At 36.6% G+C, this 23,219-nt stretch overlaps 1 protein-coding gene and 1 pseudogene across 5 annotated transcripts in view; both read left to right on the forward strand.

Moving 5' to 3' along the window:
- Positions 1-20,485, forward strand: part of RALB (RAS like proto-oncogene B) — a 111,268-nt gene extending 90,783 nt beyond the window's left edge. For 3 of the 5 annotated variants that reach the window (XM_043997276.1, XM_043997274.1, XM_043997273.1), the window contains 4 exons: positions 396-563; positions 4,764-4,972; positions 12,341-12,518; positions 18,811-20,485. In XM_043997276.1, the coding sequence (XP_043853211.1) occupies positions 450-563; positions 4,764-4,972; positions 12,341-12,518; positions 18,811-18,930 (621 nt within the window). In that variant the 5' untranslated portion in view covers positions 396-449 and the 3' untranslated portion in view covers positions 18,931-20,485. The remainder of the gene's footprint in view (positions 1-395; positions 564-4,763; positions 4,973-12,340; positions 12,519-18,810) is intronic. The other 2 variants (XM_043997275.1, XM_043997277.1) reach the window with 1 other exon arrangement.
- Positions 20,486-21,396: 911 nt separating this feature from the next.
- LOC122750528 lies at positions 21,397-22,899 on the forward strand (annotated as a pseudogene).
- The last annotated feature ends 320 nt before the right edge of the window (positions 22,900-23,219 follow it).

A 23,219-nucleotide genomic window follows, 5' to 3' on the forward strand; every position in this document is an offset into this window, starting at 1 on the left:
AGGTTGTGTGAATTCTGAGCCTGGCACAGAGATTCTGTGCAGGGTAGTGACATGGAGGGGATGGGGGTGGAATCTGGAACTCAGGGCTGTTTGGTCATTCTGAGGAAACATGTAGCCATCTGTAAGATGTTTTCTTGTTCAAAACTCTTTTTTCCTTTCCTAGTCTGCTCCCAGAAACAAGCAGGACCATGTGTGCTACTGCTTTTCACCTGGCTTGACTCCTGTAATTATTGACTTTCTGAACTGTTGGAAGCTTTTTATTGCATTCCCAAGTCTAAAAGTATAGCCCCTGTTTGGGAATATGTGGGTTAGGATTCAGTAGAAGGCATGGATTTTATTTGATTTCAACTGGGTAGAGAACAAAATGCCCCTAAGTCTTTGTCCTTTTTTATCAGCAGTTCTTCAGCAGCGCCTTGGACAGTGCTCAGCAACCCTAGACAACCAACACAATGGCTGCAAACAAGAATAAGAACCAGAGCTCATTAGTTCTTCACAAAGTGATCATGGTTGGCAGTGGAGGGGTGGGCAAATCAGCACTTACCCTTCAGTTCATGTATGATGAGGTAAGATGATTAAATCACAAGTTGTCTTTCTCATACACCTGTTGGTACAGACGTCCCTTTTTCTTTTCTTTCTTTTTTTTTTTTTTTAAGTTTTTTTCTTAGTATGTATTTCCCTATGTGCCCTCTAGGGTCATATAACAAATCAACCCTGTAAAAGGTTCCTGAAGAGTGACAGGTCTGCAGCCTCCTGTGAATCTCAGCAAGAATAAAATTTACAAATTGTTGACATCAGGTAGGTGATTTATACTTTGGCAGGGCTGGGAGGGGCTTGGAGGGGAGGTTTCCTTTTTCTTGCCTTTATTTCTCTTGTTACACTTTGGTCCTGCTGTTTGTGAAGAAAAGGGAAGAGAGGAAGACGGAAAAACCTGTAACCTCCAATTGATAACGGGCTGATCAGGTGCTTAGCCTTGTGAAAAGTTTAACTGTGGGACTGAGAGGGAACTGAACTGAGTTTTCACAAGGTTTAGAATCTGATCTTTGCCATAATTAATAGATGTAAAGTTGTCCCTACTTTTCTTCCATACAGCAAGAGTGAAGTTTGGCTCTCTCTCTTCTCCAGCCTTGCCAAAGTTTCAATCACTTACTTGATGTGGGTGTCATCATCAAAACTGTGCTGCATCTGGTGTGATAATAGATATTATATTGCATACAGTTTGGCAAAGGACCCACTGCTCTGTGCCCCAGATGGAGTGTTCTTTGCCGGTCCTATTTAGAAGGGGTAGATGAACTGCTCCTCTGGTCTTCTGCTTGGTCCACTTCTCCTTACTTTGTATCACAAGCTAAAATGGGAAGACAAACATCTGTGTGATTGAATGAAAATGCTATTTTCATAAAAGGAGAGACAAATTTGGACCCTAGATCAGAGAGACTGTTTTTTTCCCCCTTCAGAAACTTGTATGCTTCTTTCTTTTAGCTTTCTCATCACTGTCCTGAAGCAAGAGGGTGGGGCGGGGAATCATGGGGTAAAGAAACAGCATCAGAGACAGAGGTTTGATAGATGAAGAGAGAGAAGATTCCCACAAAGTATGGCCAGGCATTCATAGAATCAGTAAGCCCAGCATTCAGTGCAGAACAGAATCTCTGTTTAGTGTGGTATAGTCAGAGGATTTAGCTACAATTCCTAGGTCTTCCATTTACTACGGTGTAATCTTAGGTGCGTCACTTTTTTTCTCTGAAACTATTTCTTAAGGGTTGGGTTCTCAAAGTGTCTGCAGACCCCTACGTGTCCTTGAGACCCTTTAAAGGGGTCCTTGAGGTTTAAACTATTTTTATTAAAATACAAAGACATTATTTGTCTATTAAAATGCTCCTCCCTCTTCCAACTACATATCTGTGTCAGGCCGGATTTTCTTCATACATTTCAACCAAAACAACATCTCACAACAGATTGAATGCAGAAGCAGATCTGAGAATCCAGCTGTCTTCTTTTAAGCTAGACATTAAAGAGATGTGCAAAAATATGTAAAACAGTGCCACTTTTCTCACTACATCTTTTTGTTTTGTATAGTTATTTTTCATTTAAATTTGTTATTTATGTTAACATGTAATGAAATGATTGCTATTTTAAATAATAAATGTAAAATTTTATTGGTTCCAACTTCTAAGATGGTAAATATTGACACATATCCAGAGAAGCAAAAGCTCTTAGGGATCTTCAGTAATATTTAAGATTATAAAAAGTTTGAGAATTCCTGGGCTAGCCAATATCCAAATTCCTTCCAGCTCTTAATCTAGGATGATTAGGGCTGTATGGACAAATCTTGGCCTTGGCTACAAAGCCTTAACTAGTATGACTGCTTGAGGAACAAGTATGGATACAAATCGTGTCATTTTTCTGATATTCTTGTTCCCTGAAACTGGGGTTAGACCTAACAAAGAGAACTTAGGTGGTGTGGTGGATAGAGTGCCGGGTCTGGAGTCAGGAATGTTTGAGTTCAGATCCAGCCTCAGACATTTCCTTGCTGTGTGATCCTGACCAAGTCACTTCTCTGTTTGCCTCAGTTTCCTCATCTGTAAAATGGGAATAATAATAATAGCACTAACCTCCTAGGGTTGTTGTGAGGATCAAATCAGAGAGTAATTATAAAGCTCTTAGTACAGTGCCTGACAAATAGTAGGCACTATATAAATGCTTATTCCCTTCTCTTCGTGGTATAGTGCATAGAGTACTGAACTGGCAGTCAGGATGACCAGAGTTTGAATCCTTTCTCAGACACTTATTAGCTATCTATTACTGGACAAGTCACTTCCCTAATCTGTGTCTTAAAATGAGGATAAAAATAGCACCTTCCTCACAGGGTCATTATGAGGGTCAGATGAGACAATATAAGGTGTTTGCAAACGGTAAAGTGATATGTAAATACCAGCTACTGTTATTTATTGTTAGCTGTTATTCTCTGGTATGTGTTCAGGTCTGGGGAAAGAGTTACTGGGATAATATGGTAAAAGAAACACAGGTCAAGATTTTTGGAAGGGAAAGAGGAAAAAAACCGAGTAAGAGGAGACTTGATTTTGTTGCCGCTATTCGACTTTCTGTTACATACCTAGTTTTACTTTTGAAGATCAGATTTCATAGGTAGAATGCCAGTGACACTCTGGAAGTCAGCAGTTTTAGATTTTTTGTGAAATATTAGCAGGTGACTGCCTCTCAAAATGATTGAAGCCAAGCATTAATTTCTAGGCTTCTCTAGTCATGTGTCCTCTCCCCCTTCAATTGATGCTCAGAAACCTGAAGATAGTAATGGTATAGCTGTGGCAGTAATGATTTCTGTAGCAACTGGCAATGGGGAGATGACTGTTAATATAAAGGGTAGGTGAGAAAAAGCAAAAAAAAAAAAAACCCAAAACATAGGTATATAAAAATTTAATGACTTGTGGCTACTTGAATGTTTAAGAATGATCAAATAACAACTTTAGAGGGAATCAGAATGTTTGTCTTTTCCTTTAGACTCCATCTAGCTCATGTGCCCTAACTTTCTAGAAAGTCTCATTGCCTGTTTTTTCTAGCTGAAAAATGTAAACATCAGAGTTGTAATCTAGATGTCCAAAAATAGCATACATTTTTCATTTAGTAATGAGATATTTAGTAGGATCAGGACATTCTGACTCCCAGTCTCAAAGTATCCTGACTTCCAGTCTCAAAGGAATAAATGGAACTTTAAAAAAACCCTTCTAATCAACTCAAAAATATTTCAAAGAAAGTGAAATGAATCATGATATTCAAAGGAGGATTTTAGCAGGTACTTTTTTTTTTTTCAATCATGCTGGCACATTTAAACCTGGTTCATTGGAAACAAGTTTCATATGATGATGATGAAATATTATTGTGCTATAAGAAATGACAAGCAGGATGACTTTATAAAGGCCTGGAAAAACTTGCACGAACTGATGCATAGTGAAGGGAGCAGAACCAAGAAAACTTTGTGCACAGAGACAGAAATATTGTTTGATGAACTGGCAATGACTCAACTATTCTCAACAATACAGTGATCCTAGACAATCCCAAAGGATTATTGATGCAATATACTATCCACCTCCAAAGAAAGAACTGATCTTGACGGAACAGGCTGAAGCACACTATTTTTCACTTTCTTTCATTTTTTTCTTTTAATCACATTTTCTTGTACAAAATGACAAATATGGTCATGTTTTACATAATGTATAACCCATATCTGATTGCCATCTTAGGGAGGGGGGAGGAGAGGGAGGGAAAGAGGGATAAAAATTGGAACCCAAAACTATAAATAAAAATTTTTATTAATAAAAAATTTGACAGCAAAAATTAAGATATCCTAGTATGTTTGGGAAAGGATGGGGGATAGTTATTGTGAGAAAGGTGCTTTTATAAATTTTAAGTTGTTATATAAATGTGTGCTTCTAGTTTTTGTCACAATATTACCAACTTATCCTAGCTGTTCTTCAGTTTTCCCCCATCTGTAAAACAAAGATAATTCCTGTCTACTTGATAGAAGTATTCAAAAGACAAATGAAATGATGGATTATGTATTGCTTTGAGGGAACTAAACCACCATAGAAATGCAGAACATCAATAATAATTATACAATGAAAACTTTATATTACATATAGTAGGGACTCAGTAAATAACTTTAGTTTATAAGCAGAGTGTGTGTGTATTAAAATTCTGTTTTTGAGGTGGTTTAGTTATTTCATGACATTACAATTGTGTGTTGTGTTCTTTAGTTTGTAGAAGACTATGAACCTACTAAAGCGGACAGTTATAGAAAGAAAGTGGTTCTTGATGGAGAAGAAGTGCAGATAGACATTCTGGATACGGCTGGACAAGAAGATTATGCAGCTATTCGAGACAACTACTTCCGAAGTGGGGAGGGGTTTCTCTTAGTCTTCTCCATAACAGAACATGAATCCTTTACAGCCACAGCAGAGTTCAGGTATGTTTTTAAATAAAAGCTACGTGAAGTCTCTTGCAGTCTTTTTTGTCCTCTTTCCTTATAGCCTAGATTGAGAAGTAATGTATGCCAGTAATATTACCCCCAGTGTAACTGCTGAGTGTTGTCCCAGTTGTTTAAAGAGGATGTTGGCACTTGTAAATAGAAGTATAACTGTCTGGTTTTTTGGCACTTATGCATCAAAACAGAAGTCTGCACTAGATTCCTTCTGTGGACCTTTTGGCTCTTGTATTTATGGGTACAGATATTGAAATCTTAACTTCTCCAAAAGAGGATCCTCTGATTTGTGTGTGTGTGTGCATTTATACACGTGTATGTTTCATATGTGTGTATATTACATGCACATACACATCCAGTAATTGGTGATTGTATGTTTCTATAGCTCCTATGAGATAGTGAGTGATTAATGTGACATATTTGTTTTAAAATTTCAGTGTAAAGTTGGCATGGATTGTATTTTGAGGTTTGGTTATGTAGGACAGGGACAGAGAAGAAAAGATTTGATTTAGAACTACAGAGCTTGCCAAATTAAGAATTTTAATTTTTCCCTATTTGGAGTAGAATAAATAAATCACATTAATTGTACATTTTAAAGTTTTGGTTTTTTTTAAGCAAAAAGTTAAAATGCTTCTAGTTGCTAATCTTCTATTATAAAGAAATGAGAAATAAATAATTACTGTTTATACCCTGATACTTCTTTCAATCAAAATTTCCCATATTTTGGGGGGAATTATATATTTTCATCTGTGCTTCTCACAAGAAATTACCCAGTTATTTTTAGGTAAACTTAAAGTATCTTAATCTCAAGGAGACTTTGATAACCAGACAAAACACCTAGTATTTTCTTTTCCTTTCTTAGTAAGTTCTGGTCAGTCAGAGTCAGGTGACTAACAAGGGTGAAAATGAGGAAGCTAATTTTTGTATTCCAAGATTTAGAAGGAAGCACTGTTGAGCCAGGGAGGCCTCAAAGGTAAAATGAAGGTAAATAAGAAAATATGAATGGAGAGCAAAAAAACAGTCTCCCAGTTCTTCTATTGTATTGTTTTGAGTCATTAAAATATATTATTAGGGCAGCTCGGTGGCACAGTGGATAAAGCACTGGCCTTGGATTCAGGAGGACCTGAATTCAAATCCAGCCTGAGACACTTAACACTTATTAGCTGTGTGACCCTGGGCAAGTCACTTAACCTTATTGCCTTGCCAAAAAAAAAACCCAAAAAACCCCAAACCAAAAAGTATATTATCTTTTTTTTTTTTTAAAGTGAGGCAGTTGGGGTTAAGTGACTTGCCCAGGGTCACACAGCTAGTAAGTGTTAAGTGTCTGAGGCCGGATTTGAACTCAGGTACTCCTGACTCCAGGGCTGGGGCTCCATCAACTGCGCCACCTAGCTGCCCCAAGTATATTATCTTTTAACATAGTATATAATACCATACAACTGCACACACATATTATAATAATGTAAAGGACTCTCTATCCTCCTAAACAAAGAGACTATGATATATTGTAGTATAATTTTGTTCCTAGAAGTCCTTTTTTCAGGAATTTTCTTTGCTACTTCTATTCTTTATGGGCCTTGGTTGCCTACTGCAGCAAATGTCCTCAAAATTATTTTCACTTTTTGGGGTGATGCAGATGTTCATGTTTTTGATACCTCTTCAGAAGACAGAAAGGACACTACAACATCTTATTCTTTCTTCTTGTTCCATGGTTTACCTAAAGGGAAAGCAGTATAGTTATCCTCAGTAGAAAGATTGTCATCCTTTTCCTTTCCAACAAAGCTAGCACAAAAATGACATTCGTGTTCTTTAATAGTTCTACATCAAGTCTTTGTTTCATCTTGAGAATTTTGTGATAATGTAAAAGGAGCCTTAAAAGAAAGGATAATTCTGAAAGGCAAGGTGGGAAGAATGTTTCAAACCTGTGCTGCCTGTGCTGTATTCTCAGCTCCAGGTCTCATTCAAGGGCAAATCACTTAACCTCCTTCAGTGAGTTTCTTCATATGTAAAATGGAGATAATACTTGTACTGAATTGTACATTGTGTTATTGTGAATAAAGCTGTATGTAAAGTTTGGATACCCGTCCCAGAACTAGCCAGTTTTTTGTGATTATACATAAATAGGTAGAGATCAGTTGATGAATTCAGTGACTCTTATGCTACTCTTGACTTTTAAAAAATAAGCTGGGAGGGGCATCTAGATGGCGCAGTGGATAAAGTCCCAGCCCTGGATTCAGAAGTACCTGAGTTCAAATCTGGCCTCAGACACTTGACACTTAACTAGCTGTGTGACCCTGGGCAAATCACTTAACCCCAATTGCCTCACCAAAAACAAACAAACAAAAAAAACCCCAAAAAACAACTGGGCATGGTGCTCTATTCCTATATGGGTTTTTTGAGGATGGGGGGAGATGTGGGCATGGTTGTAGGGAACAGAACCAATAGATAGGGTGATATTGAAGATAAGGGATAGAATGAAGATGACGGCACATCTGTTGGAAGAGATGGGATAGTATGGAATTACTAATTCAGGGGGCATGCCTTTCCATCTGACCCTTTGAAACTAAGGAGAAATTGCCATTTTCTTGTGCATTTCATAGGAGATCATGTTTTGAGCCTATAACAAAGTCTCAGAGTATTTTTTTTTTACTATGTACTTAAGAGTGACCCCATTTGAGTAAATTTCTAAACATTTATTGAGCACTTACTATATATTGGACACTGTGTTAATTATTAAGTATACAAAAAAAGGTAACCTGCCCCCGCCCCCCAAAAAAAACCCCAAACCAAATGAAAAAACAGTTCCTGTCCTTAGGAAGAAGATTCTATTTCTCATTTTAATGGGGGGGAAACAACATGTGAATAACTAGGTAAATACAAGATGTATACAAAGTAGGTGGAAGGTAATTCTAAAGAAAAAGGTATTAGCCAGGGGAACCAAAAAAGGCCTCCTGCATAATACGGAGTTTGAGTGTTCTTAAAAAGGAAGCTAGGGAATAGAGGAAGTGGGTGTGAGGGGGCAGAAGATCCCAGGCATGAAAAGGTCTGGAGATGGGACATACAATGTCATCGGCAAGAAGACCAGAGTAGCTAGATCCTAGAATATGTGGAGAGGAATAAAGTGCAGGAAGACTGGAAAGAAGAGACTGGGTTAAGAAGAGCTTTAAATGCTAACCAAAGGAATTTAATAGGAGATTCAGTAGACCCCATTTAGTGGCGGGGATGATGGTGTGGTCAGATTTGCACTTCAGAAAATTACCTTGGCCTTTGAGTGGGAAGAAATTTAAGGCAGAGAAACCAATTAAAAAGCTGTTAGTCATTAGCCCAAGCAAGAGGCGATGAGGGTCTGAACTAGGGTTGAGGTCGAATGAGTGGAGAGAAGGGGATGTATGTAAAGGATGTTATGGGGGGGAAACAATGAAATTTGGCAACTGATTAGATATGTGGGGTGAGAAGGAGGAGTTGCGCATGACACTGAGATTGTGAGATTGGACGATTAGGAGGATGTTTGAGATAACATAGCTGTTTAGGAGACAAATTGCAAGCTTGTTCTTCCTCTTCTAATCTTGGAAGATTTGCTCTCATGTTAGTAGACTATGGGAAAAGACATGCTTTTGTCTATCAGTATGTGTTCCACAACACATAAGGTCTGAAACACAAATGGAAAACCCCAGAAGGTATACATTTACGTTGGGGACTTTGCTTTCCAGAAGGTGTGTCCAGAAATAGAGATGGGAATCTCTTTGGGGCTTCCCCTTGCCCAACACCCAGTTACAATATCTTGATTAGCCTTTGATTTTTTTTCTGTTGATTTTTTTTTGTTTTTGTCTGGACTTTCATTGCTGTGGGGTGTTCCAGTGAGGAAACCCCCTCTCTGCCAGTGCAGATTGTAACTACTCTATCACATGTAACCTTGAGAAAGTTGTCTGGGGCACTGAGAAAAGAAGTACTGAGGTAGGACTTGAAACCAGCTCCTTCTGACTTTGAGGCCCATCCTGATCCACTGTGCTTTGATTATTGCCTCATCAAAATCTTAATGTTTTTTAAAATAGAAGTTTAGCTTCCAAGAAATAAAACATGGTGGATTATAGCTATATTATTATTAATTTTCACTATTCAGAGTTTTTTTGGGGGGGTGTTGCTGGGTAATGAGGGTTAAGTGACTTACTCAGGGCCACACAGCTAGTAAGTGTCAAGTGTCTGAGGCCAGATTTGAATTCAGGTCCTCCTGAATCTAGGGCTGGTGCTTTATCTTCTGTACCACCTAGCTGCCCAAGCTATATTATGTTTTAAAGATGTATTGATGTCTTTTATTTTTACAACAAAACTATTTCCCAATATACTATCTCTGCTGTTGAACCCTTCTTGAAACAAAGAAAAACAGTTAAGCAAAATTCATCATGACAGTGCCCGCATTTGACAGTATATGCATCACCTTGTACCCTTAGAAACCTTCCTTCTTCCTCCACACCTCTTTCCCAAGATAGGAAAGTAGGTTTCGTTAGTTTTTTGTTTAGATCAAGGTTAATCATTGTAATAAAACTGAGTTTAATTCCTTTTTAGCAGTGTTTTCATTTATTTTATTGTAGTCATTATGTATCTTCAGATTCTCCTTTCTGATCTATGAATCTTTAAGACTGAATTTCCTTCAAACAGTTTATTTGTAAGACTTAGGGCATAAAGAAGACAAAATTTGATGTGCTTAGAATTTAGGAGCTATCCCCCAAATTTAGAAGACAGAAACATTTTTCTTTCTAATGATGACGTTTTAAAAATCACTTAGAATTGTTTCTCATTTTTAGATCTCCCAGCTGGTTTTCTAAAATTCATTTTTATGGTATTCATTGAGAAAAGTTAATGCAACACTATATATACAACTCTGTTTCTCATTTTTCTCAGGCTTAATATCACTTCAGATTCTTTCTCCTTCCCCTAAGGTCCAATGGTATTTTCCTCTATCCATCCCTGTGTAAGAGGTCCCATTCCATACATCCCCTAAACCTATCCCAGGCTTCTCACACCTTATCCTATACTTGCATGTAATATGCCTTCTACTCAGATTTCCTTCATCATGTCCACCTTCCCAACCCTGAGGATATGGCATTTCTCAGATTGCAGAAACAGAACTTGGGGCTTCATGTGCCGTTCTTAGGGAGAGGTGGCTATAATTGTCCAAGCCTTGGAATTGCCCAACCCCAGAATTGCCACTCAGGAATGTCCCTCCTTTCTGTGCATACCTGATGACCTGGCTTAGAGAGTATGTCTAAGCTAGGGGTTGGTTGAGGAGGAGAAGGGGAGGGAGAAGTCTAAGCTTGGGGAACAGCTAGTGCAGAGGTATGATGACGGGAGATGGAACATGATGGGTTATGAACAACAAGTCCATCAGTGTGACTGGTGTGCAGATGTATAAGAAGACTTGGAAGACAGGAAGGGACCAAGTTGTGAAGACCTTGACATTTGAAACAGAGAAGTTTATATTTTAAGAGGGAATAGAGAGCCACTGGTATTTGAAGAGATGGGGCGCAATGGGCAGATCTGTGCTTTCAGAAGGCTGCTTTGCCAGCCATGTGAAGGGTGGGTGGGAAGGGTGAGAGAGATTTGAGGCAGCAAGACTCAATTAAGAAGCTATTGCATTGGGGGCAGCTAGGTGGTGCAGTGGATAAAGCACCGGCCCTGGTTTCAGGAGTACCTGAGTTCAAATCCAGCCTCGGACACTTGACACTTACTAGCTGTGTGACCCCGGGCAAGTCACTTAACCCCCATTGCCCTGAAAAAAAAAGAAAAGAAGCTATTGCATTGCCTAGTCTGTCTAAGAGGTTGATGAACTAAGGTGTTGGCTCAGTGAGTGGAGAGAATGGGCATATAGGAGAGATGTTGTGGAGAAAGAATTGTTTATATGGGATGAGGGATAGTGAGGAGTCATGATGACATTGCGGTTGCCAACACTTGTGACTACAAAGTCGGTGATGCGCTTGGCAGTTAAATTGTTAGCCTAGTTTATCTTTTCATTTTGTTTTCAGTCTAAAGAAATGCTTTGAGTTTGGAAATTGATATGAATTTCTGGGGCTTCATCTTTACTGGTATGCTTAGCATCTTGTTGAAATGTGATGAATAATGTGTTTTTTCCCCTTTTTTGGGGGGAGGGACAGTGAGGGTTAAGTGACTTGCCCAGGGTCACACATCTAGTGTCTGAGGCCGGATTTGAACTCAGGTCCTCCTGAATCCGGGGCTGGTACTTTATCCACTGTGCCACCTAGCTGCCTGATGAATAATGTTAGTAGGACTTTTTGGAATAACTTACCCATACACATTTAAGATACCGAGTGGTTAAGACCTTATTTATACCTGAAAAATCCCTCATCATTCAGATGTTAACCATTTCAGAATCTACATGAAAAAACCCAAACACATAAAATGGTTCTTTGCATAGGTATCTAACTGATGACAGAGTGACTTTTGTAACTGTCATTTCATATTTAGGACACGTTGTGCACCTGAATTTAAGAGAAAAGTGAGGGGCAGCTAGGTGGCACAGTGGATAAAGCACTGGCCCTGGATTCAGGAGGACCTGAGTTCAAATCTGGCCTCAGACACTTGACACTTACTAGCTTTGTGACCCTGGGTAAGTCACTTAACCCCAATTGCCTTACCAAAAGAAGAAGAAGAAGAAGAAGAAAGAAAGAAAAAAAAAGAGAAAAGTGAGCTATTTGGGAATGAAATGAAGATGACTATATGGCAAAATTAGTTTAGTTGGGAGAGAAAGGAAGGAGCTTTACCAAGTACATGTTGGAAGGAGAATGCATCCCCCTTTGGTCCTAGCAGATAGTCCTGAGCTTGGAGGAACTTCATGCCTCTTCCCTCAGCTGGATCTAAGTCAGCTTCCTCAGCAGGCAGTGCAGGAATGTCATGGAGCTCCACCTTGAGGAAGTGATGGGCTCCCCTACCATTCCAGGGACATTCAAGTATTTATTTATTTGTGGGGATGCTCCCTTGTTCTTTTAATCTGATCTAAAGGTTGGTTTTTTTGTTTTGTTTTGTTTTGGTGAGGCAACTGGGATTAAGTAACTTGCCCAGGGTCACACAGCTAGTAAGTGTTAAGTGTCTGAGGCCAGATTTGAACTCAGGTCCTCCTGAACCCAGGGCTGGTTCTCTATCCACTGCACCACCTAGCTGCCCCTGATCTAAATGATTCTTAAAATGTAGTATTTGGAATGTGGCTCCTGCAGAAACTCCTCATCATGCCACTTTGAAGTCTTCATTATTTCTAAGGCTCTATGTGTTGTTGTTTCTGTCACCACTGATATTACGTACTATAGTCTTGTCAGCTCTTTTATTTTTGATGTAATGCATCAGGGAACAGATTCTGCGTGTTAAGGCTGAAGAAGATAAAATCCCTTTGCTTGTGGTGGGAAACAAATCTGACTTGGAAGAGCGGAGACAGGTACCCATCGAAGAGGCCAGGAGTAAAGCAGAAGAGTGGGGTGTCCAGTATGTAGAGACATCTGCCAAAACCAGAGCCAATGTCGACAAGGTAGGGAATTTCTCTTTTTCTTTGAAGATGATGTAAGACATAATCAAATGTTTATCATTCTTAACTTTCCATTTATAAAGAAACTTACGGAAATGAGAACATGTTCATTGAGATTTTTTCAAGTATTCAGGAGTATTTAGAGTATTTTGTTACTAATCAATGCTGTAAGAAATGTTAAAACATCAGAAAAGAGCAAATTAAAAAATTTTAAATTGATTTTGGATAACTTTGGTAAAGCATATTGAATTTTTACATAGTTATTTGAAGTAAAGATTTAAGTAATAAGTAATCAGTATGTTCTGGGGAAAGCTTGTTGAAGGAGGGACAGCCATTAAGTGTTTCATGTTTTGATTTCTTATTGCTAATAAGAAGCAGGGTTAATTCACTTGGTCCATTTCACAGAGGAACTATTACTACTTAACAGAACATTAAGGTTTGGTTTTTGTTGAACAGAACATTAAGGTTTGGTTTTTGTTTGAACTCAGGTATTTCTGTTCTTTGACCCTTCAGTACCAAAAAGCACTAAAGCTACCTCTTTCTAACTTGGTCATTAAACAATATGTATTCTTTTTTTTTTTTTTAAGTGAGGCAATTGGGGTTAAGTGACTTGCCCAGGGTCACACAGCTAGTAAGTAAGTGTTAAGTGTCTGAAGCCGGATTTGAACTCAGGTCCTCCTGACTCCAGGGCCGGTGCTCTATCCACTGTGCCACCTAGCTGCCCCAACAATATGTATTCTTAAGGCCTAAATTATTTAAATATTCTTTTCCTCCTTTTACCCTTCACCAACATAAATTCTTAATTTCTCTTTTGGATAGCTGAAACTTTTGTGAGGACATCTAGCGTTGTGACATTGACATGAATTAAATTTAGGCAGGGGGACTGGGGAAGGGAGGAAAAATTAGGTACCAGGGATTCCTTTTAAAGACTACTTTTTTTAAAAAAGCAGATACAATTTTATAGTCAATATATTTATCCAGAAAACACAAACAAAAACAACCAGAAAGATGTGGCTTTTTTCTCTGCTATCATTTTGCATGGTCTTGTTTTTCAGATTCAGCATGTCACTTAATAATCACAGAGTTATTAATATCTCTTTATATTAGTTTTATTGGCATCTGGACCTGGATCAATTTTTTCATTTGGAGAAAAGAGTTATTTTCATTATGAAGAGAGAAGAACATTTATACACATATGGAGTACTCTGTAGCTGTAGGAAGAATTCTGAAGAATAGTATCTCAGGGTAGTCAGTATTAAAGGTGATGGAATCTCTTGTGAGTTATAAGCATTTTAATTTCTGTTAGGAAGATATAGCCCTGCCTTCTTTTAGTTAAGAATGTCTCATTATGAAACATAACCAAGTAGCATATAACATTGTTTAAAAGTCTATTTCATCTCAGTCCTTGTTAGATCATACATAGTTCCAGACCTCTGCTTCCTTTGAAATTAAATGAACTTTAATCTTAGAAACAACAACAACAACAATAATAATGGTAAATATCAGATATTGATTTTCTTTTAAGCAAATAAGGAAGGCTTTTTCAGCATGAATTTCACATCTGATATTTGTTTCTCTCTCTTGGACCAGTTTTACCTGTCAAACCAGAACAAGCAGGATCTTGGAATAGTAGTATTGTTTTCACTTATAAACAATTTATGTGAAAGAGAACTGTTTTTCAGGACAGCTGACAACTGTTTGTGTCATCTGTTTAAATTGAGTCATCCTTTCTCCTCTGTTGCTAGAACAAAAGTAACGTGAAATTCAGGTTGTATTATTTAGTAATTCACAGCTTGATTATAAACTCGATAATTATTGGGTGGTGGACTTTTAGGTAGCAAATTTATGGTAAAGAGTACTTCTAGTCATAAAACTTATTTAGACTCAGAGTTTTCCTAATCTATCTCTTTCTTGTTAGGCACTAGTAACACAAATGTGCATGCAATCCTATGCAGCAGAGAAATATATTCTTAGAAGGAAGGAAAACTGTGTAGTGGGAAGAGCACCAAACTTAGAGTCATATGACTCTTGGTTCAGATCTCCTAATTACTATTTATGGAACTCTCTGAACACAACTACAAAACGCTCCTTAAAAAAATGAAAACAAATCTAAATAATTGGAGAAATATTAATTGCTCATGGTTAGGCCACGCTATATAATAAAAATAATAGTACTACCTAAATTCATTTATTCAGTGCCAAACCAATTAAGTTATCAAAATCTTACAGAGCTAGAAGAAATTGTATTTTATCTATGTTATAAAAAGTCAAGAATTTAAAGGAAAATAAAGGTGGGAAGGAAGGAAGCTTAATTATACTACAAAACAGTAATCATGAAAACTTTTTGCTGCTGATTAAAGAACAGAAAAGTTGATTAGTGGAACAAGTTGAGAACACAAAATACAGAAGCAAATGAACACAGTAGCGTGGTGTTAACTAAATATCTAAAAATCTCAGTTAGTGGGACAGGGGCTAACTATTCAACAAAATATGGAATCTTAGGAAACCTGGAAAGCACTGTGGCAGAAAATAGTCATAGACTAGTTTTCACATTACATACCTAAGATAAGTTCCAAATAGATGCATGAATGTAAATGTGAATGTCATATTACACCTAAATTAGAGGAAACAGGGAAAGATACTTTTTGTAGCTTTGAATAGGAGGAGAATTCATAACCAAGAAAGGAATAGAAAGAATCACAGAAGATAAAATGGATCATTTTAATTGCATAATATTTTAAAAATTCTTGGTAGCAAGTTTCTCTGACAAAGCCTGATCTCCAAGTTATGTAAGGAACAAATTCAAAATATATAAGAATAATAGCTATTCCACATTAGATAAATGGTCACAGAATATGAGTAGGCAATTTTCAAAGGAAAAAAGCTATTCAACAGCTAAAAAATGCTCTAAATCATTAGTAATTAGAGAATGAAAATTAAAACAATCTCACTAGGGAAAAGCACAGTTATTGGAGGGGGTGTGGGAAATCAGCCATATTAATGCACTATTGTTGGATCTGTAAATTAATTGAGCCATTCTGAAAAGAAGTTTGGAACTATGCTCCAAAAATCACATATTCTTTGAACCATCATACCACTAATAGCTCTATACCCCAAAGAGATTAAAGAAACGGAAGGAAATGATCAGTATGTACAAAAAGTTAGCATTTTGTTTTACATGGAAACTAAGGGGGTAATCATGAATTGGGAAATAGCTTTATGGTGTTTAAATGTATTTTATTATACTAACAAATGATGAAAGGAATGGTTTCAGGAATACCTGGAAAATCTTGCATGACCTAATTCAGAGTGAAGTGAGCAGAACCAGTGCAACTATATATATGAAAAAAATAACATCATAAGGAAAAAACCAACTCTGGAAGACTTAAAAAATTTGATTAATGTAATGTTCAACTACCACTTAGAAGGATTGATGATAAAGTAAAGCTATCTGCCTTCTCACAGAGAAGTGATGGACTCAAAGTGCAGAATTAGACTTACTTTTTTGGATATGACCAATGTATGAATTTATTTTGCTTGACTCTATGTATATTGTAAGGTGTTTTTTCTCCCTGGGGAGGCTAAGAAATTATATTAAAAAAAGAAAGAAAAAAGAAAAGAAAGTCATTGGAGCATTATTTTAAAAAATGAACAGAAGCAAACAAAAGTTAAAAGGGAAATATGGGTGACCAGGAAAGCTTCAAAAGTGTGACAATTAAAAATATGAGAGATATAGTTTCTGGGTAATTAAGCATTTTTTATTAATAAGACTGATGGATTATTAATAAAAGGATGGTCAATGGACACCTCAGACCAAAGACCAAAATGGTGGTGGACTTACAACCTTCTAACTATACATGGTCCATTAAATAGCAATCAGATCTTATCGGTTGACATGATTGGAGGTTGGTTATATTAAAATGAGGTCTTGGGATATGTGAGTTAGGTCACTCAAATCTTGGTCAAAAAGAGAAATCAGAGAAAGAATGTAAACCCCACCCAAGATCATCTGAGGACAATAATTTCCACCTAAGTGTGGTCTAGTCCAAGGAAGTTAGTTCAAATTTTATCAGTAAAGTCCTTCAGAAAAAACCTGAAAGAAAACTTAGAAAGAAGGGGAGGAGTACTAGACTTTACCAAGAGAGCAATTATTAATAATGATTTCTCACAAAAGTAACATTGAATTTATAGTATATGTCTTAAAAAGCAAGTTTTACATAATAGTGATTTTGTGGTTTCATGTAGAATCTTATCCTATTCTGGATAGCATTTTAGTTGGTGGTGTTTCTTCAGAATAAACATTTTTAAAAAATGTCTACAGGTATAACTTTACCATTTCCTCCCTACCTTCATTATCTATAAAAAGAGGGGTTTGGTTTAGATAATTTTCAAGGTTTCTTTCAACTTTTAATTTTATGCAGAAGACAACAAAAAAGTTTTTGTCCTTTTTTTGGCATGTGTAAGGGTGAGCATATCCATCCAAATTGTGTTTTTGAAGATTCTTTGGAATCAAAACAGATACTCTTGATTTGCCTCTGTTAGTTTTTGAGAGAACTGGATTTGTGAGAAGGAATACTTCATGATAGGGATAAATGACTTTTCCCAGGGTCTCACAATGATGAAGTGTGTGTAAAGTTCAATTTGAACTCAGGTGTTTTTGACTTCAGGCCTGATGCTCTATCCATTTTGCCACCTACCTGTCCAGGTATTTGTTCCCTTTTTCTCTTAGAATATCTGAAAATGTTTAACAGCTATATCTTTTGTGGGGAGCTGGGGGGTGGGATTTATATGAATTTTCTGGAATGTTAGAGCAAGGGTAAGAATTATTCTGGTGAATTAAGGATATGATAAACTTTTGAAGCTGTTGGGATGAAAAGAATATATATATATATATATATATATATACATACATACACACATATAAACAAAACACTCAAAATAAGAAAAAAAGGATATACAGTATTGGTGTATTTCTAGTTTTGGGGGATCTATAATCACTGGGATAAGAATGATCAGGCTCCTGAGCATTTGAAAACAAGGTATAGCATAGTCATCATGGAATTACAGAAATTTATCCCCAAAACTTTAAGGTTACAACAATAAGGTTGAATACTGTAGCACAAACCCCCCAAGAGCATTATGAAATTGGGGAGAAGGTAAGTGGTGTTGGAGATAGCCAATCCTTCAAGAATTTATTATTGCCTTAGTTCATAGGAAAAACCCTTGCCCTTGCTCTAGTATTCCAGAAAGTTCATATTAATCATTCTCCACCCCCACCCCCACCCCCCACCCCCCACCCCCGCCCAGCAAAAAAAAAAAAAAAGATAACCCTGGAGAGTTGCTAAAGAGGCTCAAGGAGAATAAGTGACTTGTCCAGGGTTCTAGTTAGTTTTGTTAGTGTGTTTCAGCATCTCAGGATCCATCGCTGGTCAGAATTTAATCAAACTAATGTTGGTGTCTTTTAGTTCTTGTCTTCATTTATATTATTGTAGTTGTATATGTTCTATTTTCCTCTGTATCAGTTCATATAAGTTTTTCCATGTATCTCTGAATTTCTCATATTTCTCATTCCATTTGGTTCATTAATATCCTGTAATTTATATATCACAGTTTGTTCAACCATTTCCCAGTTGATGGACATCTAGTATTTCCAGTTTTTTGTTTCTACAAAAAATACTGCTATAGGGGCAGCTAGTTGGTGAAGGGGATAGAGCATCAGCCCTGGAGTCAGGAGGACCTGAGTTCAAATCTGGGCTCAGACACTTAACACTTACTAGCTGTGTGACCCTGGGGAAGTAATTTAACTCCAGTTGCCTCACCAAAAAAAAAGTACTACTATGAATATTTTAATGAAAATTTATGGACCCTTCCTTTGGGTTATATGCCCAGTAGAGGATGCTGGGTTAGAGGACATGGACTGTTTAGTCACTTTTCTCAAGTAATTTGATGGATTATTTCAACTTCTTCCTGCCACTGCATTTTATTTTTGTGCTTCACGAAAAGAATAACAAACTTATTTTAAAATAGGTTGCTACATGACTGGTAACAGTTAAGAATGCTGCTTTCCATTATCTTTTTTTGATCATTTATACGATAGAAGCATCATTAATCTATTCAAATGATTTTTGGTTTTTGCTTTAGTTAGGTCCTGTGTTCTTGGCATAGTTTATTTTACTTTTTTTTTTTTTTTCAAATTTAATTTTGATTTGTGCTTTAGCACATCATTTTGGTTTTACTGTTGTGTAGAATTACTTTTGAAATGGCTTTCTTCTCCCTCTTCTTTATTTTTCTCCAGGTATTCTTTGACCTAATGAGAGAAATAAGAGCAAAGAAGGTGTCAGAAAACAAAGATAAGAATGGCAAAAAAAGCAGCAAGAACAAGAAAAGTTTTAAAGAAAGATGCTGTTTACTGTGATTGCTAAGAAGGTGGATCAAATCTGTCAGTTGCCACTGAGGACATAGGGCTGGATTCATGAAAGGAAGACTATTTCTTTAGTTCTATTTTCTTTTCTTTTTACCTGATTGATGCATTACTTCTTTAAATGAAAAAAAAAAATCTGTGAATCAGTCAATAGCTGGCAGAAAAAGTGACCCATTTTCCTGGAATGGAACTACTCTACTCTCTCAATTTTTCTTAAAACTAAAAGCTTAAAAACAACAAACTTAGTACCACAGGAAGAAAGTAATCCAGTGTTAATTTTTAAAATACTGTATTATACAGCTAATGATATTTTTCCAGTTTTATAACATCACTATTTCAGTCAGAAATTAAAAATCTCTTGTTTTATTTAGGTTTGGGGAAGGAAAACCAGACTTTCTTCCACACACAGCAGTCTAACACTTTACCATTTTATTAATGGCAGTCAGAAAAATCATTAAATTACAAAGCAAGAGGTTTGGTTATGTTTAATGACAAGTAAAATTGAGTGACTTTTATAGTCAGATTTTCTTAGTATTTCCCAGAAGAGTCTGAAAAGTAGCTAAAATGTAAATTTGAGTTGTCTGAACTAGGTTATTATGGCATTCATAAACCATTCATACACACTTATGAAATAAAATGTAATCTGTTCTGGCTTTATTTTTGGTTTTTTTTTTAAATATTTAAATACTGGCTAGTTTTACCCTTATTGTCTGGTTCTTCTCTAAGGGTCCTAAGATTGTGTGGGAACTTTTAAAAAAGTGCACTTTCTCATACCTCACCTTTTGCCGCTTTTTAATTAAACAACAATAACCCCACAACACACTTTAAAATTACATGCTTATGCTAATTTTGCACACTAATTGGCATTAACAGTTTACAAGTACCATTTTATTGATAAAAGTAATTGCCATCATTTAAACATTTTACTTTCTCTTAGAGCACTGATAAACTCCTGTGCATGTAGCAAATGTTGCTGATGCTCTACTTTTTGTTTCTTTACCGTTTTTAGTTTAATACAAATGCTTTGGAAGAATGATGAGCTATAGTTGTAACCTAAAATCATGAAGCCAGAGCCAGTGCCAGACATTTTGCTACCTCTCACAGAATTACTCAGTAATTCTAAATTTAAATAAAAAAAAAAACAGTGAGGAGAGTGAAGGTAGGCCACTGCCTTGTTCTCTCTGGTTGTGGTTTTTCATATAGTTTTCTTCTGACAGACATATTAATATTTAAAAAGAGATTTTTAGGGATGGGAGAAATATGGTTAAGTGTAGCTGTCCTACTTGCTGCTGCCATATTCCTAAGTTAGGCAATCATGCAAATTTTACCAGAAGCAAGAGTAATATGGTTTAAAAAAAGTCAAAAGTTAGCCGCTTTTTCTTTTCAGTAAAAATGACATTTCAAGTGTAGGTGCCAAAAAGAAAAACACTCTCTATTTTATTGTTAAAGAAATTATAAAGATTATGATTTTGATTTGGAGAAGCATCTTGTATAACTTCCCGGTGAATCATGACCTTTTTTTTTTGGAATAAAAACAGACAAAAACTTCTGAATTTGGGCCTTTTTATTTACATCTTCTTATCATCCATTCAAATCTTATTGAGTGTATCTGTAGTATACAAGGCACTCTGCTGGTGAGATGAAAAAGGAGCGAAAGGAAGACATTTTTCTTTTTATTTATTTTCTCATTCTTGAATCTCTACCAGACAAACATTATTTTTTGTGTTAGCTTTCTGAAATTGAAGGAAGGAAACGATTACAAATATTAATGTCATTTTACTCTTCAAGAATCCTTCATTAGACTATTCTTCAAGTTTTAGTCATTTAGTTTGAGCATCACCTTTTAAAAATATTTATTAAGAACTCTCCATCAAATCTAAATACATGGTGAGGAAGTACATAAATTAAAGAGCCCAACTTTAAATCCCAGCTCTATCACTTTCCTGTATGACCTTGGGCAAAACACAACTCCTGTGAACTTTAATTTCCTCAGCAGTGAAACAAGGGAGTTGGACTAAATGCTTTATAAAGCCTCTTCCAACTCTAAAACTATGATTCTTTGAGTAATATACTAGATTTTCTGAGATGATATTTTCTCCACATTTTGCTTGTATTTCTTATATGATCCCATGACTGGTTTTGGAAAAAATATCAGGTTTGGGAACTAGATACTGTAACTTGTTCGATTGGAAATTCCTTTCAGTATTTGCAATTGGTGTGTTTTAAAAATCATATGTAATTGAACAGCAATACGTAGAGATGTATAATCTTTCTATTATTATAAGGATTTGTATAGACACTAATTTTCATTTGAATAAAAACAAGAAAGTGTGCCTTATTTGCAGATTTGAGATAGTCATTTATTAGCCAACTGGATGACGTTAGTGTCTTATAATTTAGGCTTATTCTCCTCAGTTATTTATGTCCCTGTATGCTCTTGTGATCTGCATCAATGGAGGGAGTACACACAGTGGTGAGATCATAGATCCCTGAAATACAGCGATTGCATGCTCACAAGCGCACACACACACACACACACACACACACACACACTGGGATGTTATTGGAAGAAAAAAGGAACAATAAGCATGTAATTGTAGGACTTAAATGTGACAGATCATGAAACAAATGATTTTTGTGTTCAGCTAGATATTAAAACAGTAAAAAAAAAGCCATAGAAACTGAATAGTTTTGTCCAAGTTGTATCCTAAGACCTAAGAAGATTTCAGCTTTTATGTTTTCAGATACTTGAGGAATATTTTTTTCATCACAAAACTGTTTAAGAATTTGAAAAATGGAGTTTGATCCAAGATGGCTGCCCCTGTGGATCTGGAGTTGAAGAAGGCTTTCACAGAACTACAAGCCAAAGTTATTGATACTCGGCAGAAGGTGAAGCTTGCAGATACACAGATCGAACAGCTAAATAGAACGAAAAAGCACGCACATCTTACTAATACAGAGATTATGACTTTGGTAGATGAGACTCACATGTATGAAGGTGTAGGGAGAATATTTATTCTTCAGTCCAAGGAAGTAATTCACATCCAGCTGTTAGAAAAACAGAAGATAGCAGAAGAAAAAATTAAGGAACTGGAATAGAGAAAATTATACCTGGAGCGCAGTGTGAAGGATGCAGAAGACAACATTCGGGAAATGCTGATGGCCAGAAGGGCACAGTAAAAAGTACCATGAGAAAACCTTTATTCATCATCCCTTTTCTCTGCTCTAACCTGGAGGACATTTTGGAAACTCTGCTTTTATTTGGACCATAGTTAATCTGTGGCCTTCTCTGTGGTGGCCTCCTGTATCTCTGGCTGAGCCAATTGCATATCCTTGGCCTGGGGCCTGATCATGACCTGCTGTGGGTGAGAGGAAGAGGAGGAGGAGAAGAAGAAGAGCCCTGGGCAAAGGAAGGACCCCCTGCCCAATGACTCCAATGTTACCATTTTTGTTACACAAATAAAAGGTATCCATCCCCTTCAAAAAAACAAAAAAACAACAACAAAAAAGAATTTGAAAAATGTTTACTTGATTGACTTGGTCATATAAAGATATTACAAAGTAACTTTGAAGGACTAACTCATTGGATTATATAACAGTATCCATTCTGTAGGAACATAGGAATTGCCACAGCTAACCAGAACAGCCTAGTATTTATTCTTTTGCCAACAGGGATTGTCTAGGACATGTGAGAAAATATTGTTTTCCCAGCATAGAAATCTTAATTTTTGAGATAGTTGGGGCCCTTACATTACCTAGTCCAATTTTCTAATTTTACAGAAGAGAAAATTGAGGCCTGAAACCATGATGTGACTCAATTGGGGTTACACATCAGCCTCAAATGGTAGGTATTCATATATTTTTGGGGGGGTGGGGCAATGAGGGTTAAGTGACTTGCCCAGGGTCACACAGCTAGTAAGTGTCAAGTGTCCGAGGTTGGATTTGAACTCAGGTCCTCCTGAATCCAGAGCTGGTGCTTTTATCCATCGTGCCACCTAGCTGCCCCTTCATTTTTTTTCCCATAAATTTTGTCCGAAACTCTGGAACTTGGGTTTCATGTTTCAGCTCTTCCCTACTCCCACTATGAATTTGTAAAGTATTATTTGTTTTATTTGTCCCTACAGTTAAAATTTTTATTATAGTGTGCCCTCTTGCCTCAGATTTCAGGATTTGAGCTAATATTTTCTTGATAATGATTTTACAGCCCTTGATTATGTTTGACATGAGGTTTTTGACTGTCTTCTATTTTAAAATCTTGAGGCGTGTTCCACAAATCGCATAAT

The sequence above is a fragment of the Dromiciops gliroides genome, chromosome 3 (assembly GCF_019393635.1).
Source record: "Dromiciops gliroides isolate mDroGli1 chromosome 3, mDroGli1.pri, whole genome shotgun sequence".
Lineage (NCBI taxonomy): Eukaryota > Metazoa > Chordata > Mammalia > Microbiotheria > Microbiotheriidae > Dromiciops > Dromiciops gliroides.